At 47.5% G+C, this 26776-nt stretch overlaps 9 protein-coding genes across 9 annotated transcripts; 4 read left to right on the forward strand and 5 right to left on the reverse strand.

The window, feature by feature from the left end:
• Positions 1-451: 451 nt before the first annotated feature.
• F4817DRAFT_356647 (uncharacterized protein) lies at positions 452-3032 on the reverse strand (the record flags this gene model as incomplete). The annotated part of the gene is made up of 2 exons (XM_049305815.1): positions 452-2335; positions 2388-3032. 2 exons carry the CDS (start codon positions 3030-3032, stop codon positions 452-454), a joined length of 2529 nt encoding a protein of 842 aa, XP_049162070.1.
• Positions 3033-5956: 2924 nt separating this feature from the next.
• Positions 5957-7082, reverse strand: F4817DRAFT_356648 (putative aldo/keto reductase; the record flags this gene model as incomplete). Its single annotated transcript, XM_049305816.1, has 3 exons — positions 5957-6413; positions 6491-6602; positions 6662-7082. 3 exons carry the CDS (start codon positions 7080-7082, stop codon positions 5957-5959), a joined length of 990 nt encoding a protein of 329 aa, XP_049162071.1.
• Positions 7083-8029: 947 nt separating this feature from the next.
• On the reverse strand, positions 8030-10545 carry F4817DRAFT_327472 (Phosphoribosylaminoimidazole carboxylase). The gene is made up of 3 exons (XM_049302039.1): positions 9524-10545; positions 8802-9380; positions 8030-8644 (listed from the first exon to the last, which is right to left on the reverse strand). Exons 1-3 carry the CDS (start codon positions 10434-10436, stop codon positions 8259-8261), a joined length of 1878 nt encoding a protein of 625 aa, XP_049162072.1. The 5' UTR covers positions 10437-10545; the 3' UTR covers positions 8030-8258.
• Positions 10546-10622: 77 nt separating this feature from the next.
• F4817DRAFT_327478 (FMN-linked oxidoreductase) lies at positions 10623-12186 on the forward strand. Its single transcript, XM_049302040.1, has 2 exons — positions 10623-10883; positions 10936-12186. Exons 1-2 carry the CDS (start codon positions 10837-10839, stop codon positions 12080-12082), a joined length of 1194 nt encoding a protein of 397 aa, XP_049162073.1. The 5' UTR covers positions 10623-10836; the 3' UTR covers positions 12083-12186.
• A 60-nt stretch (positions 12187-12246) lies between these two features.
• F4817DRAFT_258946 (cyclin-like protein) lies at positions 12247-14534 on the reverse strand. The gene is made up of 2 exons (XM_049299256.1): positions 13941-14534; positions 12247-13872 (listed from the first exon to the last, which is right to left on the reverse strand). The coding sequence occupies exons 1-2, from the start codon at positions 14406-14408 to the stop codon at positions 12988-12990; spliced, it is 1353 nt and encodes a 450-aa protein (XP_049162074.1). The 5' UTR covers positions 14409-14534; the 3' UTR covers positions 12247-12987.
• A 242-nt stretch (positions 14535-14776) lies between these two features.
• Positions 14777-16882, reverse strand: F4817DRAFT_327487 (WD40 repeat-like protein). The gene is made up of 2 exons (XM_049302041.1): positions 16572-16882; positions 14777-16508 (listed from the first exon to the last, which is right to left on the reverse strand). Exons 1-2 carry the CDS (start codon positions 16614-16616, stop codon positions 14994-14996), a joined length of 1560 nt encoding a protein of 519 aa, XP_049162075.1. The 5' UTR covers positions 16617-16882; the 3' UTR covers positions 14777-14993.
• Positions 16883-18453: 1571 nt separating this feature from the next.
• F4817DRAFT_356653 (kinase-like protein) lies at positions 18454-19953 on the forward strand (the record flags this gene model as incomplete). Its single annotated transcript, XM_049305817.1, has 1 exon — positions 18454-19953. One exon carries the CDS (start codon positions 18454-18456, stop codon positions 19951-19953), a length of 1500 nt encoding a protein of 499 aa, XP_049162076.1.
• A 2387-nt stretch (positions 19954-22340) lies between these two features.
• Positions 22341-24859, forward strand: F4817DRAFT_327494 (CBD9-like protein). The gene is made up of 5 exons (XM_049302042.1): positions 22341-22786; positions 22889-22970; positions 23139-23402; positions 23560-24092; positions 24188-24859. Exons 2-5 carry the CDS (start codon positions 22934-22936, stop codon positions 24515-24517), a joined length of 1164 nt encoding a protein of 387 aa, XP_049162077.1. The 5' UTR covers positions 22341-22786; positions 22889-22933; the 3' UTR covers positions 24518-24859.
• Positions 24860-25044: 185 nt separating this feature from the next.
• F4817DRAFT_327497 (ATP synthase complex subunit H-domain-containing protein) lies at positions 25045-26346 on the forward strand. Its single transcript, XM_049302043.1, has 3 exons — positions 25045-25197; positions 25298-25385; positions 25724-26346. Exons 1-3 carry the CDS (start codon positions 25174-25176, stop codon positions 26005-26007), a joined length of 396 nt encoding a protein of 131 aa, XP_049162078.1. The 5' UTR covers positions 25045-25173; the 3' UTR covers positions 26008-26346.
• The last annotated feature ends 430 nt before the right edge of the window (positions 26347-26776 follow it).

Genomic DNA, 26776 nt, shown 5'->3' on the forward strand with positions numbered 1-26776 from the left:
ATATAATCGAATATATCACCAGAATAATTTAATATTATACACGTAATTTACAACCATGCTGTTTCGGTTTAAGATTTAATTATATACGGACTATAACTTTTAAGCAATAGCTATAAATAAAACGGCTACATATCGGCCGAGGGTATCGAAGAGTTATGCTATGTAAAAGCCATCGCTACTGTGACTAACCCGATGAACTCTCCTAAAAATTAATCCATGGGCCATATGGATCAAAGAGTACTATAATGTAGAAAAGAGTCTTCTTTTTCCTCTTCCTCATAATCGTAATCCATATGATGAACTCCTTGACAATAAAAGACACAAGTACCAAAGCATTATGTCCTAAAAAGGGGAATAAAAAAGGAAAAGCTCTCGCAGCCTCGCTCGATGAACACGGTGCGCCTATCAAATGGTATAATTCGCAAACGCCTGATCAGATGTGCATTAAGTATTACGCGGATCCGTCCAAACCCTCCAAAGCTCGTCTCGCCACCTCTATTTTCCTCCGGTACGCCCGATACTCAGCTGTACCGCGGCCGGATTCGGCCAAACCGAGAACACATCGGCCAAGGCTGGCAACCAGACGTTCAACAAGTATTCGATCGTCTTTTTGTAGCATCTCAATCGGAGTTGCTCTACTATCTCCGCTCTGGCTGCTGGAGGCACTCTCGTTCAGAATAACTTCCGAGATTTGCTCCAACTCCCGGTCCGGTGATTCTCGTGGCGTTAACATGCCACCTTTAACATTCGGCTTATTCACCAAAGGGAAGCTCCTATGTGTCTTATTCGAGTCTAACGACGATACCGAAGGACGATGCATGAATGCTGCCGCGCTACTCTGCGGTCGTCGGATATCGGAGTGTCTAAATCGACTCTTATCGGAACTAGAATCGCTCGTCTCGGTGGAAAAGCCAGCTCGTTTTGCCGTATCTGGCGTATGCGTTCGGGCACGTTTGGGTACTATGACGCCGTACTCACTGTAGACCTCCACAAAATGTTCTGTCCTCGTACTCCGACCCTCTGTAGCTGTTGCAAACGAGTCTACGGATGAGATCGAGCCGGTACTGCCTCTGCGAGAATGCCTTCCTATCTTACTGGAAGATGTCATGTTGGTGGATGCAACTGGTCCTCGGGTCGTCTCTACCGAGTCTTCGGAGCTAAAACTCTCGCGGCTGCCCTTGCTTCTCAACCTACTTCGGCTCATACTACCCATTGCGCTGTGCAGGAAGAAATGCTCATAGTCGAAAGCATCCTCGCGATCCTCATGAGAAACCTGGTTTTGGACGGAATCGTAATACGAAGACGCGCCACTCTCGCTTGCACTATCATCTACCAGGTCCTGTTCGTGGTTCTCTTCTAGCTCCACTTGTTCCTGCTGCTCCTCGCCTTTCTCTGTCCCATCACTGTCATCGTAACCATCCTCTGTTTTCATATCAAAGTCATCCTCTACTTGGTTAATTATTGATGGGTCGTCATTTTCAGGTGAATGAGAACTACTTTCAATGCCCTTTGACTGCACTGGAACGATTTCCTCCGTGGAGATATCCTTCGGGACCTGCTCATCAGTTTCAAGTATCACACGTTTCGCCGCCAAACGCCCCTCGTTAACATCGATACTTGAAACATCATCATTCGATTGCTGCGACTGATAACCGCTATGAATAGGACTGTCGTCCTCATATTGTGCCGTGTCAGCATACCACTGGTCAACCCGAGCGTGCGTGAAAGGACTAGGTGTTCGCAGGTTTTGGTTACTTTGACGCTTTAAGCTATCCGCTCGGGCTTGGTCCCTTAGCGTGGACAGTCTTCCTTTGAGATCTTTCATCTGGTCTTTTAGATCTCGCATTTGTGCTGTTGACGCAGATCTTCTTAGCCCCTTGTCAGTGTAAGACCCAAAAGTCGGACTTAGAAATGTATCCAATCTCGAATTCTCCAAACTCGGTCTTGACGAATCCACCTCTTGCGAGGCATCATCCTCGCTTAATGGTTCGAGGATAGACTCCTTAGCATAGAAAGATGTTTTAGCACCCTCATTGATGTAATCCGCGCTACGAGGGCTGTGGAGAGGTGGCCGATATCCACCTGCTGCACCCAAGGCACTCGAAGATCTCGGCACATATACACCTGGCTTAATCACATCAAGCGGAAGGGTAGGAATATTGTTCTCGCTAGATATTCTCGTGTGGCCATGCCCACTCTTGCGGCGAGTGGAATCGTGATCGCGGTGGAGTGCAGTTGTAGGCCGAGACATGGTGGGTGAAGCTGTTGAACCTGAATCAGTAGATAGGGTAGGGGAGTGCAGGGTTCGTGCCCGGTTCAAATTTCCTTCCATGGTCTATTATGCGTCAGATAAACAAGAAGATCAACTATAATTCAAGGCTACTTACCGTCAATCGTCGTTTGGCATTTGCTAAAATCTGCTCCGCTCTTCGACTCAGCGCAGTTGAGTAGCGCTCTTCTCCAATTCTAGCCCGGACCTCACTACTTGGTAAGACATGTCCCTGAACAGATGCATCGTCGATGAACGAATCGGCAACACTTTCTTCGTCATCACCTTGAAAGTTGCTGTCATCGACACTGACAGTATCGTCAAAGTCGGCAAATAATGCAGCTTGCTCGTGGGTGGTAATGGTACTTGTCGAGTCCATTGATGCTCGCCTATCGCGAGAAAGTTTCGAATCCTTCTTCTTCAGCGTCTCGTAATGCATCATGGATGCCGGTTGTATCGAATCGCCACTACGCGTAGACCCGGATCGTGTCTTATTCGGAGGACAGGTACTCTCAACCTCTGTAACCTCACCAATATCCGAAAGCATCGTCCCGTTTCCGTATATGATGGGGGTAGTAGGGGTGACGGGCCCTGTGAAGGCTTGAGGAGTAAGATCAAAGCTCATACTGGCAATTTGTGTATTCTTCCACATAGTCAAAGGCGACTGTGATCTATCTGGGGAAGAGTAGGTATCTTCGTAATCTGGTAATATCATATCTGGGTTCGTCAGCGTAGGCGACGCCGGCAGAGGCGGATAAGACATGGAGCCGGATCCCGATCCCGAGGCCTGGGCCTGGGCTGGCGGAGTAGTAACTATTCGCGTTGGCGACATGAGGCCGGTTAATTATTATATTAGATATCGTAGAAGTTTGTCGTTCGCGCAGGACACCGACGAAGGGTATTCGCAAACAAAAAAAAACCCTCTGCGAGGTGATGATGACTAGAGTCTAGTAGAAGCAGGTAACAGATTAAGACAACCTGCAGACTGCAATTAGCCGCACCGCCTTTCGCGGGCAGATGCGAGCGTATCAATTAGGTTGATACCGGTGTATCCAAAGTACCCCAAAGAGCAAAAGAGCCTGTGCAAATTCGTAATTTTGTAGGACTCGAGAGTAAATCAAAGCGATATTAGGTTGCGACGGGTATCGAATCACATGTAAGCCAATTCGGACAGAGTAAGGTTCGTTCAGACAAGTAATTGCGAACCCGCGAAACCTTAGGCACAGATGCCGTCAAGAGTATTCGAAGGCGGCGGCTTGACGAATACCAAGGATTATCATAGCGGAAATGATAGAAAAAGCCAATATCAATATTCTTTCCAATCCCAATATCCAGAAGTATTAACTGCTGTGTTCTTCACCCCGAGTTCGAAGTACGCCGATAGCGATGGTAATGGCGATGGTGATGGCGATAGTGATGTCGATGTCGATGTCGATGTCGATCGATTCGAATGTCCTCTTCCCTGATCAAAATCGTGGTCACACCGGCGTTCTCGTCGGGTGTCTGTCTTGGAGGGTAATTGTAATTCGGACTGCAGGCAAAGCAGGCAAAGGAGCGCGAGGCTGGCTATTGGGTTCAACCTGGTAGGTACTGTGGGTGTATAATTGTATTGGATCTACTTCACGTATATTAGCGCAACTACTTTAATTGGATGCTCAATGCTGCCCGTACCTGACCAGACAGAAGCCAAGCTAGCTCTGGATCCTAGTTAATTAATTGGCTGTCTAACACGGTGGAGACACCTGAAATGACGAAGCCTCCTTTTAGTTCTTAGATCACCCAGACCCTAAATTTTGTTAGCGTAAGCCGGCATTACACCTGCCGGCTTTGGATTGCCAGATCTTCGCATTCAAATAGAGAAAAAAGGACACCAAAGATTAGGTACCTCCTAGGTAGGTACCTAAGGTATGTAGGCTAAAGTGTGCTCGGTAAAAGCTCCATGCATAGCAAAATGAATAAACCGGGTTTATTCATTCCATCAGCCCAAAGAACGAGCTTCTACATTCAAGCACGCAGCAAGCTAGGATCCTCATAAGTTGCAAAAATTCCCGTGATGCTGTGATTGTGAATAAGGGGTAGGAAACAGACGTGCAATAGGACGAAGAGGTATGCTATTGACCCCTTGTCACGTTTCAATGCGGCATGCTATATGCAAGTAATCTATAATCTGGCACGTACAGTTACTATATTCTACTATGTAATAAGGGGGCTACTGTCACATACCTTATGCAGATAGAAAAGATGTGCGACAACAAGGTTCACGAGATAGATCATCAACATTATGGTGATCAATCTACACTATTGACAATGCCCATCTCGCATTGCTGTTTATCAATGGGACCTAATCTGTAGAAGATGCAGGCATTGGAAAGAAGCCTAGAATGGAAACCGGCGGAACTCCCGACGCATTGGGACGGACCGCTCGAACGCACTACTAATAATATCGCACCAATAAAGGCAAGATTGGTTCAAGGCTCTTTTGCCTTTTCGCGACTCGACATTTGCACCGTTTTTCATGTTTTACGAGTGGAGAGTGGAGATGCAAACCTGCGCTATTCCATAAACAGGTAAAGTACATTAAGTGGATATCGCTTTAAAAGAGGAGTTATGATAAATTTCCGAGGTTGCTCATTGGCCTGTGGAGCCAAACTACCTAATGAGCCCCATATTTACTTGACCATGGGAATTTTCATTTCACAGCAATTTTCACAGCACTTTTCACATAGCTCCAAGTTCAACCTCTTCTCATGATTTTTGTATGAGTTCCTTCTGCCAGCGACTTAAACAAGTCATAATCTACTATGATCTGCTTGATATGTAGAACATGCCAGGTTCCATGCCAGTTCAGGTAGCAGAGAGAGCAAACAGAGCAATATTGTCGCGTTGGCTCCTTTTAATGGTTCGTCATCGACGAGTATATTGATCTAACTTCCATATCTAGGATACTCACCAACTACCAACTCGCATTCCTCTTAATGTAAGTGCATTCTTACAGTCATCTGATTTCACCTCTTTCCTTAATCACTAAGTGATGAGCAATACCAAGAATTCTGCAATGCTTAAGAGCAGCCTCTCCAGGCTTGCTAATCTGTGGAGACTTTCTTGCCTGATAGTGGTGTCCGTCAACGTATGAGTCTTATTCTTATAACGTTAGTAAACTAACCATGAAAATAGGCCTCTAAGGGCGTTGAGCTATTACAAGGCGAGAAATTGGAGATATATGTACGCAGCATAAGTCAACCCAAGTGGCGATTAGGTCCTAGGAGATATAGATCTCTATTTCAATAAAACAAACTATTAGGAAGCTCTCCAAAGATGTGCAATAGCAACGAACGTGAACAAAATAGTAGGGGGAAAGAAAGAATAAGAAGAAAAAATGTAGCCACCAAGGGAATCGAACCCTTGCATCTAAAGTCAATCTACTCGAACATTGATACACAGGGGTAAATGTACAAGTTGAATACACTACTAGATCACGGCCAGTGTGGCCTTTGTTAGATCTTTGGAAGTACAGTTGTTATTATGGTCTATATGGAGAGGTAGGCATGTACAAACATCTGATAACCAATATAATATGTGACGGAGCGGTGTTTGTCATTTGGCGTTTGACGTTGCAAACAACGGTATCTAACATAAGCAACAATACCATCAAGGTTCCAAATCCCATTCAATCCTATCCTTCTGGATTTACGTGTTAACAGGGATAACGTCTGGGTACCGGCCACCGCTAGGCTTGAATTTAGAGAGCGTAGTATCGATCTGAGCCATCTCCTCGTCCGAGATATCCACTTGTACGGCGTTCTCGTCGACACGGGCCGCCGTCGTGGCACCGGGGATCGGGATGATGGTCTTAGGAGCGCCTTTGCGCCAGGATGATACGCGTATGGTCCAGCTGATAGCTAGCTGGGCTGGAGTTACACCCTTCTTCTTGGCCAGCTCCTCGACCTGTGATGCCAGCTGCAGGTTGACCTCGAAGTTGCCCGGCTGGAACCACGGCCAGGACCGGAGCTCCGGCTTCACATCATCTAGCGACTTTATTTGGCCCGTCAAGAAACCTCGGCCAATGGGAGAGTAAGCGATCAGCGGGATGTCGTACTGTGCGCACGCGTCGGCTACACCGTTGTCGAGAACCTCCCTACTGAATCTTCACGGGTCCGTTAGCTCACCGGTTTTGTTACGTTTTTGCGGAACATCTTGGTAATCTTGGTAGTATACACTTACAGTGAGAGTTCGACCTCAACCCCCACGATCTTCGTTATCTTCACAGCCTCGTGGATCGTCTCGGCCCTAACCTCAGAAAGCGAGATACCTCCGATCTTGCCCGTTTGGACGTCTAGTACATATCAGTATATTTTTAAGAACTCTGAATGTGTACAAGGGTCGAGGACTTACACTCCTTCTCGATAACTCCAAAGGTCACACTTAGAGGCACTTTGGGGTCACGGCGCGCAAACTCGAAGATGTCGATCTTCTTGCGGCCCTTGAGTTGGGCAATACAGTTGTCGATAGACCGACGAGTGCCCTCCGGTGAACCATCAGGTCCAAGTCCGTGGGGGTCCATGCCGCCTTTGATACTAAGCACGACCTTTTCGGCGTCTTCGGGGTACTTTGCGAAGTAACGCTCCAATAGTACGAGAGAATTTCCCTCGGGCGGTCCGTAGAACTCGCCGCCGTTCCAGAAGTTCATCCCATTTTTCAGCGCGGCCTTCATCGCTTCGAAAGCCTTCTCGTCCGAGAGAGGTTCCGTCCTCCAGGTCAGGCCCATCAACCCATACCCCGTAGGCCCGACTTCTTTTCCAACTAGCGTAGGCATATTCGCTGTTTCGTCTGTTCTTTCTTTTAGGGATCGTCGATGAGTCTCTCAGGAGCTTGTAGGTCAACTGTGAAGGTTTGGGAGTTCGATGTGATTCAAATCTCGTTCAGCCATCGCGGCGGCGAGGCCTTTTATATCAAACCTACCTGTCTTCGGGACATTGAATAGAATCATGCCTGGCGCAATATGGTAGCAGTGATAGCGCGCGCATACCACGTCAACGGCACGGTTTTTGCGGGACGGCTTTAGCATCTCGGCTTTCCAATACCTCCACACGCAAAATCCCGACGATTCTAGCCCCTTAGGTACTCTAGAGTGAGAGCTGATTAAACCACGCATTTTTGCAGATATTAACCTTCCGTAATGAGTTCTAGTTTGCCAAGTTGGTCACATAAATCATCCCGAAGATCATACACCCTGGACACATGCAGTTACTGTATGAGGCATCACCACGATGGTCTTTGCGGCTTTAAGAGAGCCAGATTATTCATCATTACATACAGTGCCTTTACATGCCTATCAACCTATTACTCAAATATTATTCAGCCCTAATTTTATCAAGACCCTATTAACCTTTTACCAGCCTTATAGATATATCGATACGAGTCCATCCCAAATGCTCGAGTACATATGTCAACTTGTTTGGCGTTAAGGATGCCGGGCCCGGTCTCGGGTTGGCGGGAACTGGAGACTACATATCACGATATGTGTTGTATTCTATGTTGATGATGTATTGGCTAAGTTACGAGAGGGAGGATCTAGCTTTATATACATGTGGGGTAATCCGTACAGACGTGATACTACAGATCCCCTACGGTTTAGCCATAACCTTAGTTCTTATAGTTTACTTAAACCTTTAATATAATTACGTAATTTTAATATATATCATTACGCAAAATACTCTCCTTAGATTCCTTGTCGTTCAAGTGATCCAGGTCGTATGTACGAGGATCGAATACCTAGTTTAATTATTTATAACATCATAGGTTATTCTTTATTGGTCGAGAACGTTCTGGGTTCTGCTCTGAGTTTTGAAGCCCAGTAAGTAGCTGAGTCTCAGGTATATAGCCCAAGTAGTAATCACATGAAACAAGTGTGTACCAATATAATGTGAGGTAGGTAGTAATATACAGATATACTGATGATATTCCCCGTAAATCCGACTATGGGCGAATTTTACACCGACGGGGTTATGTGATCCACACTAGGCCCGCCATAGGGAATCTGTGGCTCTTTTTTTTTCTGCATCCCCTGTAGATATTGCTGCCAGCCCACAGATTGTATCCTCTCGTCCTTAGCTAGCACCTCGTTTTTCATATCGTCCTGGTAGCGTTTCATACGCTCCGCATATTCTGGGTACGCGCTACCTAAAATCCGGATCGCGAGCAGCGCGGCGTTGGTCGAGTTCCCGATTCCGACTGTAGCGCAGGGTATGCCCCTTGGCATCTGTACGATGCTGTGCAAACTATCGACACCATCTAGCACCGATGCCTTCACAGGAACGCCTATTACTGGAATATGCACTTCAGACGCGAGCATACCCGGCAAGTGCGCAGCACCCCCTGTTTCCGAATATTAGTAAAGACCCTATTCGTCGTTTTGGTGGACAACTGGGGATGATGAATATGTGGGTTATACTCATTGGTTCTGCCAACCAAGGCAGGATTCACACATCGAGAGTGGTTTATAATAAACACGAGAAAAATTCTAGGTACTAACCTGCTGCCGCAATGATAACCTTACAGCTGGATTTTAGCATTTCCGCCGCGAATTTCATCATATGATGTGGTGTTCGATGTGCCGATGTAATACGGACTTCGTAAGGCACATTAAACTCATCTAAAATCTTCAGACCGGCTGTCATAGTGGTCAAATCCGAATCGGAACCCATAGTTACAGCGACCAGAGGCACGGGTTTCGCTCGTGGCTTTCTTGTCTGCGCTGGGTTCTTGGAGCCAATGCGTTCAGCTCGAATCTCATCCATAATACTGATGAGAGGGGCTATGGTCTCAGCTAGACGTTCAACGGATGAGAACCCCGTGGCGGTTATATGACCAATTTTCCGCCCCGGCTTCGATTCCTTCCCGTAGAGATGTACGTATACATCTGTAAATTCATCATATGCGCTCGCCGCAAGCTCCACGAATCTATTGTGAGAAGTCGGTTGAGCACCGCCAAGAATGTTGAGCATAATTGCAGAAGGCACTCGCGCGCTGAGATTTGCGCCTTTCTGCGGGATAAGGTCCAGTATGGAGTATAGTTGAGCTTTATATTGCGACATTTGAGGTACGGCCTCAACTATAAGGTTCATAATTAGTAACTACTCGCTAGGAAAGCCCTGGAGGAGAGTAAGGCTAATAAAGGGTTCTTAAAGAGCCCCCAGCTTACAATGGGATGTAAAGGCGAAAGATAGGAGTGTATAACGAGTGGGAAACACATACTAGTAAAATGGCCAGAGTTATGCGGGCGAGGAGCGACTTCGTTCACCAGAATTTGGCCGTCAGCGAGTAAGAACATCTCTACAGCGAAGACTCCTCGACCCCAAAGGCTGGCTACGACATCGCTTGCTACCTTTTGCGCTCGCTTGTTGACATCTTCCGGTATGCCCCGTGGCGGATAGAACACCTTGGTGCATATGCTATCTTCGTGTATGGTTTCGACGACTGGATAAGGATAAACGTGCTTTAACTTGCCGTTGTCATCCTCTGTCCGTAATACCATGACTGAGAGTTCCATTTCGAAAGGCACCCACTTTTCCGCATATAGCGGCTGGTCTCCCATCTGCTCTGAGATATCCTTCAAGTCTTCCGGACCGCTGACCTTGAAGTTTCCACGGCCATCGTACGAACCTTTACTACCCTTTAACATGAAAGGGAATCCATACTTCCAAGCTGCCTCATCCAGAGAATCGGCTCTGCCCTCTCCGGACTCTATAGCCATCTGTTCAGTGACGGGGATACCATTTTGAGCGAAGTACTCCTTCTGCTGATACTTGTCTTGGATTAGGCGTATGGTCTTCCATGACGGATGCACGGGTACTTTCTTCAATATTGTACCGTTCCCATCAGGCGAAGGTACTTCTACACCTTTCGTTGCTATTTCTTCTAGCACTTCCGTCTCCACATGCTCGATCTCAACCGTGAGGAAGTCAACACGGGAGGCGAGGAGCTTTATCTTCTCCGGGTCCTTGAAAGATCCAGTAACGTGGAGACTATTCTGGTTAACCTGTTTTGCCGGACAATCCTCAGCGTCGAGGATAGCAATAGGTATTCCTAGGGGCCCGGCTGCTTCACAGAGCATACGCCCAAGCTGGCCACCCCCTAGAAGACCAATGATAGGATTCTTTACTGCCATTGTAAGAGAAGGTATAGGAGATTGGAATAATTAAGCGTCACTTATAAGTGATGAATGAAAAACCCCTCCAAGAAGTAGAAATTATTGATCATAGCGGGGCCAAATCTACAATATAGAATTATTACAAGGGTTTAATTGCATTAATTGCATATTTTTAAGTTTGCTACCCCTCCATCCCGCTACCCCACCAAGATCATATCTCTTTTTAACTTGTACACTACCTCTTAGCTTCAGATTTCAACTCTTACAAGAACATATATCAGCATGATGTAATTTTAGACTTCAGCATATTAGGTCCACACCAAACAATAGTAACGCCATTGGGATATAACAGGTACACAAAGTATATCTGTCGCAACATGTTCCACCTTAAATCCCAACGCGTACGCAGGTGACCAAGATGGACTTAAAAGAAAACGGAGCTCAGCTCCTCCAGCCCAAGATCCAGTACGCCCATCTTGTCTAGTATTTCCATATCCTATCTAACACATCTCCCCAGCCCCCTCAAGCTCTTCGACGCAGCCAGATCCCAGAAACGACTCCTATACGCCTGCGCGCCCATGGTCCGGTACAGCAAGCTCGCCTTCCGGCAGACGGTGCACCACTTCGGCACAGACCTATGCTGGACGCCCATGATCCTAGCCAAGGAGTTCAACCGGAGCCGCGTGGCGCGCGACAGCGACCTGACCGTCTCGTCGACCCGCGCGCACGAAGAGGTCCCGACCATAGCCCAGTTCGGCGCCAACGACCCCGTCGAGCTGTCGCGCGCCGCCTCCCTCGCTGCCCCCTTCGTCAACGGTGTCGACCTCAACTGCGGGTGTCCCCAGAGCTGGGCTTGCGCCGAGACCCTGGGTGCTGCGCTGATGGGCCGCCGCGAGCTGGTGCGCGATATGGTGGTTGCGACGAGGGAGCGGCTTGCGCGCGACGGGTGGGATGTAGATAGTTTCGCCGGTGCCGATTCCGATGTTAACGGTCGCGTGGGCCGTAGCGTCAGCGTTAAGATTCGAGTACATAAGGACCTGCGACAGACGGTAGACTTCATCACTACCGTCCTGGGCGACGAGCACCACCGGAACATCGACTGGCTCACCATTCATCCGCGCACGCGCAACACCCCTAGCAGTATCCCTATTAACGTCGAGGCACTCGAGACGCTCACCTCTATGTTCGGCACGAAACTGCCAATCCTCGTATCCGGCGACGTCTTCACCTTGTCTACGCTCCCATATACTTCTCACCTCCTAGACCCCCAGCCCACATTCACCACCTCTAACGATCCGTCCTCCGATACCACTGGCAACAACTCCAAGCCTAAACTCAACTTACCCAACCTATCCGGCCTCATGTCCGCGCGCGCACTCCTCGCAAACCCGGCGCTCTTCGCCGGGTACGACGCCTGTCCCTGGGAGGCCGTCGACGTGTTCATGAACAACGTGGCACGAGCGCCGCTGCCCCTTAAACTAGCGATACATCATCTAAACGAGATGTGCGGGCCGGGCTTCGGCCCCGACCGCAACGCCGCCCTACTGTCAAAGAAGGAACGCATACGTCTTAACGAGATAGGTAACTGGATCGACGTCATTGACTATATGGACGAGATTAAGAGTCAGCGTGGAGGGAAAGGCGGCGTCGTGCGATTTACTTGAACATTTGGGCGGTCTAAGACGGATAGACAGGATAGACATATGTACATTTTTCGGAAGGAATCGATACCCATTATGGCGGATGGTGCTCTATAATCGAACTCATGGTAAGCATAGCATTAATAAACTCAAGCATTCGAACAAGATGAAATATGACAATTATGACTTATGCATTCAATAGCTCGAAGCCTATCAAAAAGCCCGGTATCACTTAGCCACCCTCCCCCCCTAAGGAGATAGATACCTCTGCTACAAACCCCCTCACACCCTCACAATGCAATGCACCTATGCCATTCTACTGTACAACAACCTGACCGTAGAACGTAATGTAACAGAGGTATTGCAGACCTAACCTAGAAGAAAATAAAACGGCACCGCGCCGCCCCCTCGCCTCGAGAGAAGTCAGAATGTGCCGCGATTAACTCCGCTGTTGCCCTTGAGCCGAGAACGCCGCATGCAGCCTTAAGGCTCGTGTAGGAAACAAGGAAAAAAAGACCCAAACCAGGTATTTCCGAACGTATTGCCTTTTGCTCCCTTAGTCCGGCAGATTTACCCCTATAACCTTAACCAGTGCGTAAATCATATTACAGGTTTGGTAGTAGTAGTAGTAGTAGAGATCGAAATCGCGCCGGCTATCCAAATGTAGAAATCTGAACCGGAATAGGTAGGCTTGTTTCGTGATATAGTAACTTGGAAAATATCTGGGTTCCACGATACTCGAAAACGCGTAAAAAGCGTTTTAAACGTTATTCATCGTCCGATGCTGCATATCCTGAGTCGGATTCACCTACACCCAAGGCCACAGGCTCAGGCTCAGGCTCAAACTCGGACTCGGACTCAAACTTAGGTCGTTCCTCTTCCCCTTGATTATCCCCTTCCGACTCGTCGTCCTGGGATGATGCAGTTCCCTATTCATACACCTCACCCTCGTCGTCATCCGAGCTAAGACGTTGCCGTTTCGGGTCCCGGCTCTCTGATGCGAGCGATTCGACTTCTTTCCGCTTAGTACCATTAGTCCCTGGGTGGGTACCAGGATTATTCGCTGCTTCTTTTAAGACGACGTCTGAATCACCCGGGGCAGCCTGGGAGGCGGACTCGGCAGCAGCCGCGTCGATTTCTCTTTCTGCTGCTGCTTCGTCAACACTGCTAACTTTGCCCCTGGGGCTCTGAGTAGCACTATCGGTTCTAGGAGTGCCATTAGTTGAACGTATATCGATGTCCTCGCCTCTTCTTCGAGTACTATCGAGGATAAAGACAGGAGACTGCGAATATGGATTCTCCTGCTTGCGTAGGGGGTTCTCGATGTAGAAGTCTTTGAGAACAAGTATTGCCTTCGCACAGTTATCCTCGTTGCCATTTAGCGCCTTCCACCATGCCTCACCGTTCACGTCTTCTATCCGCTCCCCAGTGAAAACGCTGGAGAAGAAGATAGCTGCGATGGCGATATCGCGCGCGTCCATGAGGAGTGGCAGCGTAGTTAGGCATGAGTCGTTTAAGAAGGCCCAAGCGGCATGTCGCAGGTTCTTATTGTGGATCGACTGTAGTTGACCAAGGAAGTCGTATAACTTAAAGTGCGGGCTTTCAATCATGAGGTCGAAGGTTAAGTTCTCCAGCATAACCTCCTCAAACATGAGGATACTGTCACGCCATCTCCAGTATTCTTTAGATTGCTCATCTACGATGAGCTTAACATTCTTCTGTGCGACTTTTGCAACTGCGATAATAATGTCTTTGGTCTTGCGGCAGTTCTCTTCCGTCTTGTTCGCTAGGAAAAGCGCAGTCGCAGCGATGTTCTGTACCAGACACGATTAGTTATGTCTTTTTGGACTGATGGTTTGGCTTGGTTTATTGGTAGACTCACATAGTGGTGTATCCCGTGTTTTTCCTCAACCATGCTGCATCTCATGAAGAATCGGTGAAAGAACACGCCGGCAACGTAGAGTGTAGTCTGAGGAAGTTCGAGCAGAATGCCAGCTTGGTATATAAAGTTGACGCCTTTTGCTCGCCTTAACCTCTCCTCTTGTGGCGACAATCCATCCAAGATGCTAGGGCTGCTGAGGACCTCGTCCTGGCTAAAATACCATTGATTTGGCATGGTGAGGGGTGTCCTAGTTGCTGAGCGGGTAGGAGATGGCGCGCTTCGTCGCGACTGTGGTCTCGGAGGGGATGTGCGCGACGAGTTCGTAGGTGGTGAAGGAGCCGGGGGAGGGATGTCGCGTCTTCTAGATGGCGACTTTGAAGAACTATTAAGACTGGTTTTGCTAGAAGGTGCAGGTGGAAATTGATATGATTCCCGTTGAGGAGGTCGGTATCGATCGATGCTCGCCATTGCGTTGTGGCCCGTGGCCTGTGGGTTGTGGGGAGTTGAGCGAAGCAATTGCAAGCTTCAAAGTTCCCACGGCGATTCAAACCTTAGGTAAGTCGCCTAAAGGAACCCTTTTTTTAAGTAGAGTTAATTAACGAAAACATCTCTTCTGTAGTTTCTTATTGGATTATTTTCGTTAAAGTTGAGATTCTGTTAGATACCTAGGTAGGTAGGTAGATAGGTATGTAGAAGTAAAAGAAATAACTACTACAAAGAACTAGTTGGATGGTAGGATGGTAAGATGGAAATGGTAATCTAAATGGTTGCTATCAGATCGCCCTTGCTTCTCTATCGGATTCATCACTGAACCCATAGGCGTGGGTCTAACTAATCCTTGATATGAGGCAGGTACCTCCTACACATTTCTGAGGTTAATACCTGATACAGTAACAGTATACTTTATATACAGTATATTCACACTGTAATATCTTGCTCTAATTCACCATCTCGATCTTTCTCCTCTATACAACAAGATCATTTTTATTGGGTATCTTCCGAGCTTCACTTGTATTTCCCTTTCGTCCTCAACAATTCCCCTAATACAATTTACTAAATTCTCTCTCCATCATTTCGACCCCACAACTTAACTGTTCTATCGTGTCCACCACTGACAATCCATCTCGCATCTCTGCTAATATCTACACTCGAAACCGGCCCAGTATGTCCTTCCAAGGTCTGTATGAGAGTCCAGTCGTCGGCAGAAAAGACATTAACCTTACGGTCAAATCCGCTAGAAACGAAAAACGTGCCCGACTTCTTAGGGAGTTGGTTTCCCTTCTCGTCGAGGCCTGGAGGGGTACCTAGGATAGGATCATCTAACCCTTTGTACCATCTAAGGTCCGAAACTGCACTGGTATGAGCTCCAATACCGCCGGTCCTCTGGACTTTCCTTACGTCCCAGCATTTGATCCAGCCGTCTGCCGACCCGGTCAAAACTCGATAACCATCTGAGCCCCAATCGATGCCATGGATAGGTTTGATATGCCCGTCTCCATGTCCATCTAGAATCATGACTGTTCTTCCAGACCTTAGGTCCCATATTCTGCCGATGCTATCCAAACCTGCACTAGCTAGTAGCGAACCGTCAGAATTAAAGCTGATAGCGAAGACACCCCTCGAGTGGCCTTCCTGTAGTAATAACTCCGTTGTCGACTCGACATCCCATAGGCGCCACGTAGTGTCTTCTGATGCTGAAGCGAGATACCGCCCTGAAGGGTGAAACTCGACTCGACATACTCGTTGACCGTGTCCTTCTAGTGTTGAGAGCGGCGTGTCCTTGTTTAAAGACCAAAGGTTTACCTGGCCCTCAGCTCCTCCTGAAGCTAGATTAACCGATTCTGGCGAAACATTATTTTCGGCAAGGGTTGCGCCAGGAAACCACGAGATACCACTAACTCTGTTGGTATGTCCCCGTAGCGTCATCTTCTCCTCCAACGTCGGTATTCCGATCAGCTTTATGGAGCCACCCCAATTTCCTGCGGCAACAAGCTCGCCATTAGGCGATATTCTCGTCATACTGACATTCCTATCTCCTGCGGTCTGGCTGCCTTGCAATTCGAATGCTTGTAGGCGCTCCTTGATCTCTTTGCGGAATTTGACGTGCGTTCGTAAAGGTATAGATGCTTCCTGTTTTTGAAAAGATAGCCTTTGTTTCGCCCGTGGCAGGGAGAAGCGGGCAATATCTTGCCGCGCTCGTAACAATTCATCGCTACCGGTGGTGTAGAATTCCTCTTCTTGATCTTCCTGGTCCTCTTCTGGCGCATCTTCCATAGCAACATCTGGTGATTCTGTAGGTGCTTGTTCCGCCTGTAGAGTCAAGAGTTCCCTTAATCTATCTCGTCGGTCTGCCGGGCCTTCGCCGAAAAGTGTGATAGGTTCCCCAAGTTCCCGTAGCCTAGCACGTACTCGGCCATCATCTGTAGGTACTGCCATTGTTGCTGCTCGCCTCTTGCGCTCAAACTGGGACAATATGGCTGATGCTTTCTCCGGCGCAATGCCAGCAGCTGCCGAGGGGATGTCATAGTCGCGATCTACGGGAACCTCGTCTAAGGTCATACCACGATCCTAACGAAGAAAAGATGTTAACCAAACGTCGGCACGAAAAAGACATGGGATATGCAAACTTACATCTTCCGCTTCCTCCACATACGCCTGTCGCGCCGGGTGCATCATGCTGGGCAATAGGTCACAGAATGTTGGCCTTGGATCTGATGCGCTACTCGAAAACTCGGAACCGTCCTGATATAATATATCGCTCGATGATCGAAGAGTTTCGGTTCCCTATAGAAAATGTATCCGCATGTATTCAGTAGATTGGTGACTTTTTGCGAGTTCTTCAAAGCCGCGTTGAAGGTGAACATAAAAGTGGAGAAACACGCTATCAGTGGTCAAAGCTCCAAGTTTTTAGCTTTGAGCTTCAAGCCGAATCCGTTTGTAGTTTGTACATTTGTACGTTTGTACGGATCTATATACATAAGCAAAAGGTCAGAAGACAGCCAGCAGTTATGTACTTCTTAATTTTGACTACATTCTAACTCTTACCCAAGTTTATCCACTTCAAGATCTTTAAAGTATCACATTTTAGATTCAAATAGACGCACCCCTTTTTCCAGGGCTGACTTGAAGCGGGTTATTAAATAAGTTATACTTCGTACCCAGTCTTGCGAATTGAGCAGGGTAATTCACATATTAGTATTTGCTTATAGAATTCTTTGTTTGATCCAACATTGTATCATTGTCTACCTTTTAGGTCTCCAAAGGTACATGCAGCATACCGGTTTATCCTAATGCTACGTTTCAAATAACGCCGTCTTTTCCTGCAGGTTCCCTGCTAGAAAAACCTGCAAGTTATAACTCGCTTACACCACTCTGCCCTTTAAGGTGGCTTTTTACCGATTCTAACCCTCTTCCTATTACCTAGGTACCTAACCGTAATATCAAGTACGAGTCTCCATTTACCTATTAACGGATATGTACCCGCAATCCTCTCTATCTTACGATGAGCATACCAAGCCAGTGTTGGTAATAACTTGCTTCCAATGTTTCGCATATTGTCTCAATGCAATACGACAAGTAATCAAAGTATGTACTATTATATAGCGACAGTTCTCTACAAAACGTCCATATATATATATATATATATATATATAGGTAGTTGCTGTACAAACTATATTAATATTCCGTGTGCATTCTTTGATTTACATAGTCATCCCATTGGTTCAAATGCTGTAGCAAAGGTTGCAGCGAAAAGCATGGTGCCTGACAGTCAGCTTATAATGGCTAATGGCTAATCGCGGGAACGCGGGACATGGATTAGGTATGTAGTGGTGGTAGGGTGGATTAAAGGTTGGGGCACCTGAACAGCCTGAAGGAGCGTGCTAGGGAGATGCTAGGGAGATGCTAGGGCGTGCTGGGGGTCTGGTGTCCGCTTAGCCTGACTGCCTGACTATCCCCTGGCTGCCCTTGGCACGGGGCTTTCCAATCTGCACAGCTGAAAATAGAAAAGATTTGGTTGGCTTGTGAAAAATTGAGGTCCGCTCGCTACACCCCGCCCGTAAAAAAAAACCTTGTTGTAAGCAAGAAGTCGTATAATTCCATTGTCTTATTAGAGTGGGTGGTGGCCTTATTAACAAACACCTGCCCTGTTCGGCTTTCACTTCCTTTTCACTCTTCAACTTTTCTCAACCACCGCCGTACGGTGAACCCATATTTGACACCAAACAGATCTTAAGACGCCTCCGCGCGATTAACTATTCGACTGCCAATGCATCAGCAAAACGATTCCGACAGTTTCTCTTCGTCATTAGTCCGCAGCCAGATGCTCACTCCGACCCTTCAGCCAGCGCATCCCGATTACCTTTGCGAAGCACGCGCTGACGCCGAGCGACGACGTGGCTCCCGCCTACCTTGAATAGGGGCGGGTTGAGAGAGTCATATCGACGGACGACACTATTTTACTATTACTTAATTAATTAATTGAATACCTTTACCAAGGATACAAAACTTCATCATGTTACCTCCCGCCGCTCCAGCCCTTAGCACCGTTCGCGGGTTCGCGCACACCCCAATAATGTCCGGCGACGATGATTCGGATCACTGCCAGACGCCACCTTTGTCCGCGCGACGTGGTCGCACCCCCCGTCTTGATGACGTTGTCAGTGCCAACTGCAGCCCCGTACTTCGTGGTCATAACTCTCCTGCTATCAGCGGCATTGCTAAGCTGCGTATGCAGCTAGAGCCCCTTAGCCTAGGCGACTCCCGCTCCAGCTCTATGGTTCGAACTCGAAGCAATAGTCGCCGCCGCTACATGAGCGGAACCACCAGCCAAATGGGTCGTAGTGACGACGAAATTTCAGAGGGCGGATCAACCAGTTACGAAGTCCAGTTAGAGCATGACTTTGTGAGTGAAAGCGTGCAAGAGAAGAAATATGGTGCGATTGAAGGTGGGCTAGTGCCCCGAAAGATGGAGGCCGACGACTTCGAGACATTGCGTTGTCTTGGAAAGGGCACATACGGGACTGTCTTACTAGTTAAGCAGCGTGCTACGGGTCGGCTTTACGCGCAGAAGCAGTTCAAAAAGGCTTCAGTTGTCGTGCACAAGAAACTTATCGAGCAAACAAAGACAGAAAGGCAAATACTCGAGTCCGTCAACAGACACCCCTTCGTTGTCAAGTTATTTTACGCTTTCCAGGACCAAGAGAGGCTATATCTTATCCTCGAGTATGGGCAGGGTGGAGAACTATTCACTCACCTCAATACCGAAAAGATGTTCCCCGAGCCAGTTGCCGCCTTCTACATGGCAGAAATGGTTCTGGCTCTATCTCATCTCCACGATACGCTCGGTGTGGTTTATAGAGATTTAAAGCCAGAAAACTGCCTCTTAGACGCACAAGGTCATCTCCTGCTGACAGACTTTGGCTTGTCCAAGGTAGCAGTGGATGATGATAGCTGTAAGTCTATACTTGGAACAGTCGAATACATGGCTCCGGAGGTTGTCTTGGGCCAGAAATACGGCAAGGCCGTCGATTGGTGGTCGTTTGGTGCGCTGGGTTACGACCTTATGACGGGTAACCCACCCTTCCGCGGCGGCAATCACGCCAAGATTCAGAACAACATCGTCAAGCAGAAGCTTGTCTTGCCGTATTTCCTAGGGCCCGACGCCAAGGATCTATTAACAAGATTTTTAAAGAAAGATCCTCGGAAGCGTCTTGGCTCGAACATGCCCAAAGACCTCCTGATCATCAAGAAGCACAGGTTCTTCCGGAAGATCGATTGGAAGAAGCTTGCGGCCAGGGAAATAGAGCCACCAATCCAGCCGATGATTACGGACCCTGAGCTTGCAGAAAATTTTGCTCCCGAGTTCACCGAGTTGCCTCTAAGCCCTATCTTGGCCAAGTGTCCTTTGGATGATATACCACCAAAGGATAGCTTAAAGGAAGATCCCTTTGGCGGATTCAGTTATGTAGCTTCCAGCAGCCTGCTAGATGATCATGGGTTTATGTTTAACTAAGCGTAAGCATTATCAGCAAGACGCATAGCTTCAAGTGCACACAGAACGGGGGGCATTATAGAAGAGATTGCGATTTGAAGCCGGCTTATATGCTGTTTGACTAACAGAAAGGATAGAGGAGATGAGTTTTGAAAGCGAGGGCTTAGCACCACAGTTCTAGAAAAGTGGTTAACAAATTCGAAGTGGGAATGGCGTTGAAGAGGCCTCAATTAGACGACAGCAATTGATCCTTGTTTGCTTACCATCCGTGACAGGGCCTGCGTGATGTTACAACGAAGACCCTGCCACGGCGGGAAAGGATTGTTACAAATTAATATATTCGGATCAAAATGAAGCCTATGCCTGATACTTTCTTACATAGGTAGTACTAACACCGTTTAGTCTAGGTTAGTAACCGAAAACGACCAGCTTATTCAAGAGACACGCAAGCGCACAGCCCCGAATACCACACCGCTACAGTATGTAGCGAATCAAGGCGCCTTCACGTCGCCCAAATAGATGATTTCAAAGGTTGAACAACCCAGTTTGCATCTATAGCGTCCTTAGTCATATTAAAAAAAGATTGTCTATTACCACGGTCCAGGTAGAGGTGAGTATTGTGTGAGAAGGCAGATAGAAATTGAATATAATACACCAACTTGCAGTTCGTATTAACTAGTCGTAGCTCATAGTCTGTCCATCTCACCAATAAACGTAAGGCAGGGTATATGTTGGAATCTATATACACTGCTGTGAGCCCTATAGAAAGTAAACAAATAGTGTGTACCTTACATACTAGGTAGATTGGCTTTGAGATCTATAGATGAGTCCAAGCCGCCGACTTGGCCGACTGTGGTACTCAAACCAAACGTGCCTCAACATGGTTCGTCTATTCATAAGCACGTCTTATCCAATAGTTGTACCCATAAGTTGCTGACGCTGTCGCTTCCAAAGTCATTAGTTAGTTAACCTGGTAGAATAGGATATCTTATATTAGCTAGGAATCACTTAGGTCTTAGCTCGTGGGGTTGCATGCAGTCAATATGGTACCGCGTCCACGGCTAGGAGCTAGGGGCTAGGGGCTATAGATGGGAATGCCACGGGAGCGTCTCGGATAGATAGAGTTTTGCTGTCTATTCCTTTACCTCGTTTGCATAGATGCCTGATCCTCGTTGTTGGTTGAGAGTGGTGACACTACTACTCAGTGATAGACGGTTATATGCTGTGTCTTGTTTAACACGTGGGAAATACTCTCCTCTTACACGAAGCTACATGTACTTGGGCATATAAAGTTATATCTTGTATCATCTAAATGAACCATCGCTTAGACTAGGCATTGTTCAGTTTATACTTTGACGATACGTATGCCCAGAGTGTCTGGTTCAACATATTTCCCTGCTCTAACATGATGTATTTGTACATGTTATTCCCGCCTTGGCTTGATAAGGAAGACTGCTGTATCAAGGACTTATGTTCTCGTCATTTGGTTACAATCACGAATTATTATTAACCTGTTTATATACAGGATTGCTTGTCATATACGATCACATACGATAATGTACCTAATTCATGTTAATTCATGTTAATTCATGTTAATTCATCTCCTTTAGACATTGTGCTTAAGCTTGTTACTAAACGCTGCGCATCGTTGACGAAACTAAAAATGATAGTAAGTTTCGCCAGCCAAATATAAAGCCAAGTGTAGATCAAGTATTAACTAAGCTGCTTACGTTCCCCAGAACTAGACACCCCTAGAACCATCCTCCCCCCACCTCGCCGCGTGATTCGACGCTGTCCTAAGCGGATTGGCGAATCATCACGTCCGCGATTCTAATAACGGCAATGTTGGGTTGCGTCCCAGTTCCCCATCTCCCGGAAAACCCTACCGTACCTGGGCACTTAAAGGCGGAACTTACATATAACACCGAATCCGCCAAGTTGCACTGCCCCCGAAACAAGTCACCAAGCATGCGGGTCTTCCAGATTCCGGGGTTAAGTAAAGGACGCTGTCGTCACCAACGCCAATTGTCCCCCCCCTCCCCCAAGCTCGAATCTCAAAATATGACAGCTTCATCGGGGGCTAACAGGGGTTTGACCTATGATCTACAACGTGATAAGATAGATCGTCGGTCCTGGCATCAATGTGTGCATAGCCTACGTACCTACCTACCGTTTCTGTCTAGGGCGAAACGAGCTCCCAGGTAGGTAGCATACGTAGGCACAGAGGCTTTGATCTCTTACCTAGCCCAAGACGATGCTAGCGAAGGACAGAAAGTCTCGCGCCGTTTGAATCGTGTGAATATACCAAGCCGCCAAGGATAATGCGCAGACATGTACGTATCCATGATAGAGTAAGGTTAGATATTTAGGTAGGTACGGTATGAGCTTGGGAAGTACATGTAGGCCTAAGATCCATGTACGGCATCAATGTACACGGCAAGCAAGGCATAGTACTAATGATTTACATTTTCTGTAAGATCTTCCTTCTTATGTAGGTATGTAGTTAAGATTCACATATACCAAGAAAGTCAAGAGCTATCTAGGTTACTTGAGTATATATATTCTCCCATGGGAAGCCTGTCTACATCCTTTACTACGTACATACCTCATAAATTTATTTATATCTCAATCAGTCTCGAGGACCCGGCGACTTTAACTTCGGTAAAGCACACCCTTAAAACGTTAAAATACGATAAGGACTCGACGCCGAGGGCCGCATAGTCAGCGCACAAGCAGGTTACATCATTTAGATGTTTGAAGGAACTTAAAGGCGAGGACGTAAGAGGGGGGGGCCTCTCTGGATATATCAGTCGAACTCAGACCTTGGAAACGAATCGAGACATAATTCTAAAAGGTGAGTGCTGAAATCCGTGTATTCACACACACACACACCTCTATTCCTAGAGCTATCATATTGCAAAACGCGAATTTGCCGCAAGGCTAAATCTCTCGATAGGTCTGATACCAATTATACGACGATACGTAAAGGATAGCTTTCGGGATGGCGCGAACATCTTTTTTAACCATCGCGGCGTTGTGTAAGTTAACGACCACCAGCAACTCTAACATATCACTCTTCCCTTTTTAAATTCTTAGCCAGCAATCTTCACATTCTTCTTTAATAGTCGTGCACTGAAGAAACTCTGTAACTATAACAATGGCGGACTAGAAACGATGTAGTCGTTGACATATTTTACTTTTCCTAGATGCATTCGTATACACCGTCCTCGCGTCCTCCGAGCCGATACAATACTGCCCAATCGCGGATGTATGCTACCAGGTCGCGGTACCAGAGGCATCTGCCGCCAGAGATGGGGGCAATATATACCTACAGCTACGAGCGCCGATATCGTACTCGTGGGTGGCCTTCGGTACAGGAGATGCCATGAAAGATTCGAGCATCTTTGTGATGTATCAAGACGGTAACGGTAACGTGACGGTATCAGCACGTACTGGAACCGGGCATAGCAGTACGTAAAATCGGGCCTTATATTCTATCCTCCTCTGCCTCTTTTTGGCCCATCTTAGGACTTAGTTAGAGCACATCAACTAGCTGGCCAAAATCTGTTGCTCTCGGGATATACCTACCCCCTTAATGTAGTAATTACTAACACCTATCAATCGCAGTGCCACGATACAACTCAATCGTACAGTTAGAGCTTCTCGATGGAAGTGGCCTCTTGAACAACGAGCAGACGATGGTCGCCAACGTCCGATGCGGTAACTGCGGTACATGGCCGGGGGGCTCCATGAGCCTAGACGATAACGCGGCGCCCTGGATTGCGGCATGGAAGACAGGCGATGCCATCAACAGCGCGGACCCGGACGCCCAGATCCAGCGCCACGACGCGCATGATACGTGGGCGTTCGACCTGACGGCAGCCACCGTGACTGACGATGCGAACCCGTTCGTGGGCGCGAAGCAATACGACAACAACAACCGTGGCGTGGGCAGCGGCAGCTTCGCCGACCCACGCATCTTGATCTTGGGCCACGGCATCATCATGGCCGTCGTCATGATCGTCCTGTACCCGTTGGGTTCGGCGCTCATGCCCGTATTCGGCAAGTGGATAATTCACGCCGCGTGGCAGCTCTTTGCCTTCCTGATAATGTGGGCTGGCTTCGGGCTGGGTATCGTCGCCTTGCAGCGCATTCAACTTGTAAGTCCTGTCGAAACATGCCCTACACCTACATAGATACCGATACCGGCCAGAGCGAAGGAAGGAAAGTTGACCACTGCTAATTCTCCTAACAGGACTTCAATTCGACACATACGATCCTCGGCACGGTCGTGGTCGGCCTATTTGGTTTTCAACCGATCCTGGGCTGGTTCCATCATAAGCACTTTATGAGACACCAGTCCCGAGGTCTCGTATCGCACGCTCATATCTGGTACGGCCGCGCCCTGATAATCGCGGGCATAGTAAACGGCGGGCTCGGTCTGGAGCTTGCAGGTGCCTCTAGAGCCTTCCTGGTGGTGTACACCGTCTTCGCTGTCCTTATATTCATCATATACATCGGTGCTGCTTTGTTTGGCGAGTGGCGCCGCCGCCGACACGGAGGTTATGAGCAGAAGAGTTCCTGATTTGTCTCATAGGGAGGTTGTCAGGAGTATTTGCATACCTACTTGAGTATTTGCGTACCTACTTGGGTATTTCACTATAGCGCTTTGATACCGGATGGGTTTTTATGAGTTTAGTTTAGATGTGGTATATGTGTAAGAGACCAGACACTATAATAGCGACCAGTGTTCTATGATGACGGAGAGTACTTGTTAGACTGGATTGATACGATTTATGTTATTTAATACGATCTAATGATATTTCTTAATGACGCTTTCGCATAAGATTGAGTTATCATCTAGTTAAGTTAAAATAGAGGAAGAATTAAAGGAGTAACTAACTACCTAGTTATACTTGAGTTGAAGGTTATTATGTGAAGACTATTATTATGTAAGTCCATTATGTAAGTTGTAGTGGGATGTATTCTGTAGGTAGTAGAATGAAATATTCGTACGGTAGAGCGAATCACGTGATTGACCAATCGGAAGCTCTGATACTCCACCTTTAGCCACTTCGGCGCTAAGAATTCAAGGACGAAATGCAGCGGCGAAGGAAAAACCTCAATCGCAACTCTCTCTCCACGATCCCCGTCTTCCCGTCCTGCACCACTATCATACCACCACCACCACTCACATACCGTCAATCGTCAATTGAGCAATCCCCATAACAGACGGACATCATGCTCGTGCAACTAAGGGTTTCGGTAAGTACCTATTTTACACATCCCATTTTTTAAAAATTTGGAATGATATCGTCATTGAGGAGCTATTCGCTAACTTGGTCTTTTTTTTTTTAACGCTCAGACTGCTCGGTCGGCCGCTTCGGCTATCACCCGCGTGGCGAGGGTAAACGCCGTCAGAGGATTCATCGCCCCTACCGTTTCGCGACGAGGTAAGACTCGAAAGTTTTATTTATCGTATACCAAGTGGATTCCAGAGACAATTGAGAAGTACATAGTGCGCTATGCTGGGGTATGACCGGGACCGGAATGGGAGAGTTGGAGACGTACGGCGGGATGAGATATTATTGTCTAGTTGAACAGCTCGCACCCTCGTCAACTCGACATGCGGTTGCGATATATCCGAGTAGCATAGAGCTAAAGGATATCTCGTACATACATCCAATTCTTCTCTTTCGCAACTCGGAATACATACCACATACCACACACTAATTCTCGAACATTCTACGTATCTACTTTAGCAAGATCCTATACTAACATGACCCCGCAGCCGACTTCGTACAGGAGCTCTACCTCAAGGAACTCAAGGCCTACAAGCCACCGCCCATCAAGGACTCTGACTCGGTGGGCCAGGTCCAGACCTTCACAGTACCCAAGCCCCCCAAGTCTCCCGAGGAGGCCGACCTAGCCAGCAGCCTGAAGGAGTACGAGAGCATGGCCGTCGAGGTCGAAGGCAACGAGGGCGCCGCCGCCAACTCGTCGACACCCGCCGTCGTCGAGGACTGGCTGGTCGATGAGGAAGAAGAGGAGGAGGGCGCTGCTGCTCACCATTAGATTCGTACCGAGAGACTTAATTACCTGCGCGGGAGGAGAGGCTGAGCCGAGAGGAAAAAGCTATACCGGGAGGATGAGAGAGAAATAGAGAGAGCAAGCGAGGCATATACACATAGTCCGGTGTTATGTCAAGTCGTCAGAGGTGGTAGAGAGGAGAGATCCCTAACGTCCATGTACATTTATTCCTAGGATCGCTCGTGCCAAATCACAAATAGATCCTTCGTCATCGAAGAGCTTACACTTATTATGTTATCCTTTCGCAGTAAAGTTGTATACGTTCTAACTGTAAGGGCTGCTGTGTATAGTCAAGTTTAATTTGACTCGTAAGACGAGTAGATTACTGTCGTCTCTACCGTCCTTAGGTTCCATTATATTCATATACCCCTATTCAAGCGAGTCTCGTACTTGATGTTAAATTTATGACTCGCTCTTCAATCTTACTAGAGACAGCTTTGATAAACACTTCGTTAAACGAGCGTCATCTCGTTTGTGTCTTGTATTTAGTCCTTGTCAGTTATCCGGGAATACCTTGACAATCCATGAATATTCCCCAATATTGGATTTATAGAATAAAATGTCTAGGATAGGTCTACCACACACTGGCATGTTTTACATACACTCCTGTCTCCTTAGTGTCTAGACTATCTTTCGTTCACTTCTGAGAAGATATATAGCTAGGTGTTGTGCGAGCGGATAGAGCACTTCACAGGTAGATCATTGATTGTAGATTATAGCTATATACGTACCTACGCATTCGCCGACTTGCCTG

Source organism: Daldinia loculata (genome assembly GCF_022478755.1).
Source record: "Daldinia loculata strain CBS 113971 unplaced genomic scaffold F4817scaffold_7, whole genome shotgun sequence".
Taxonomy (NCBI): domain Eukaryota; kingdom Fungi; phylum Ascomycota; class Sordariomycetes; order Xylariales; family Hypoxylaceae; genus Daldinia; species Daldinia loculata.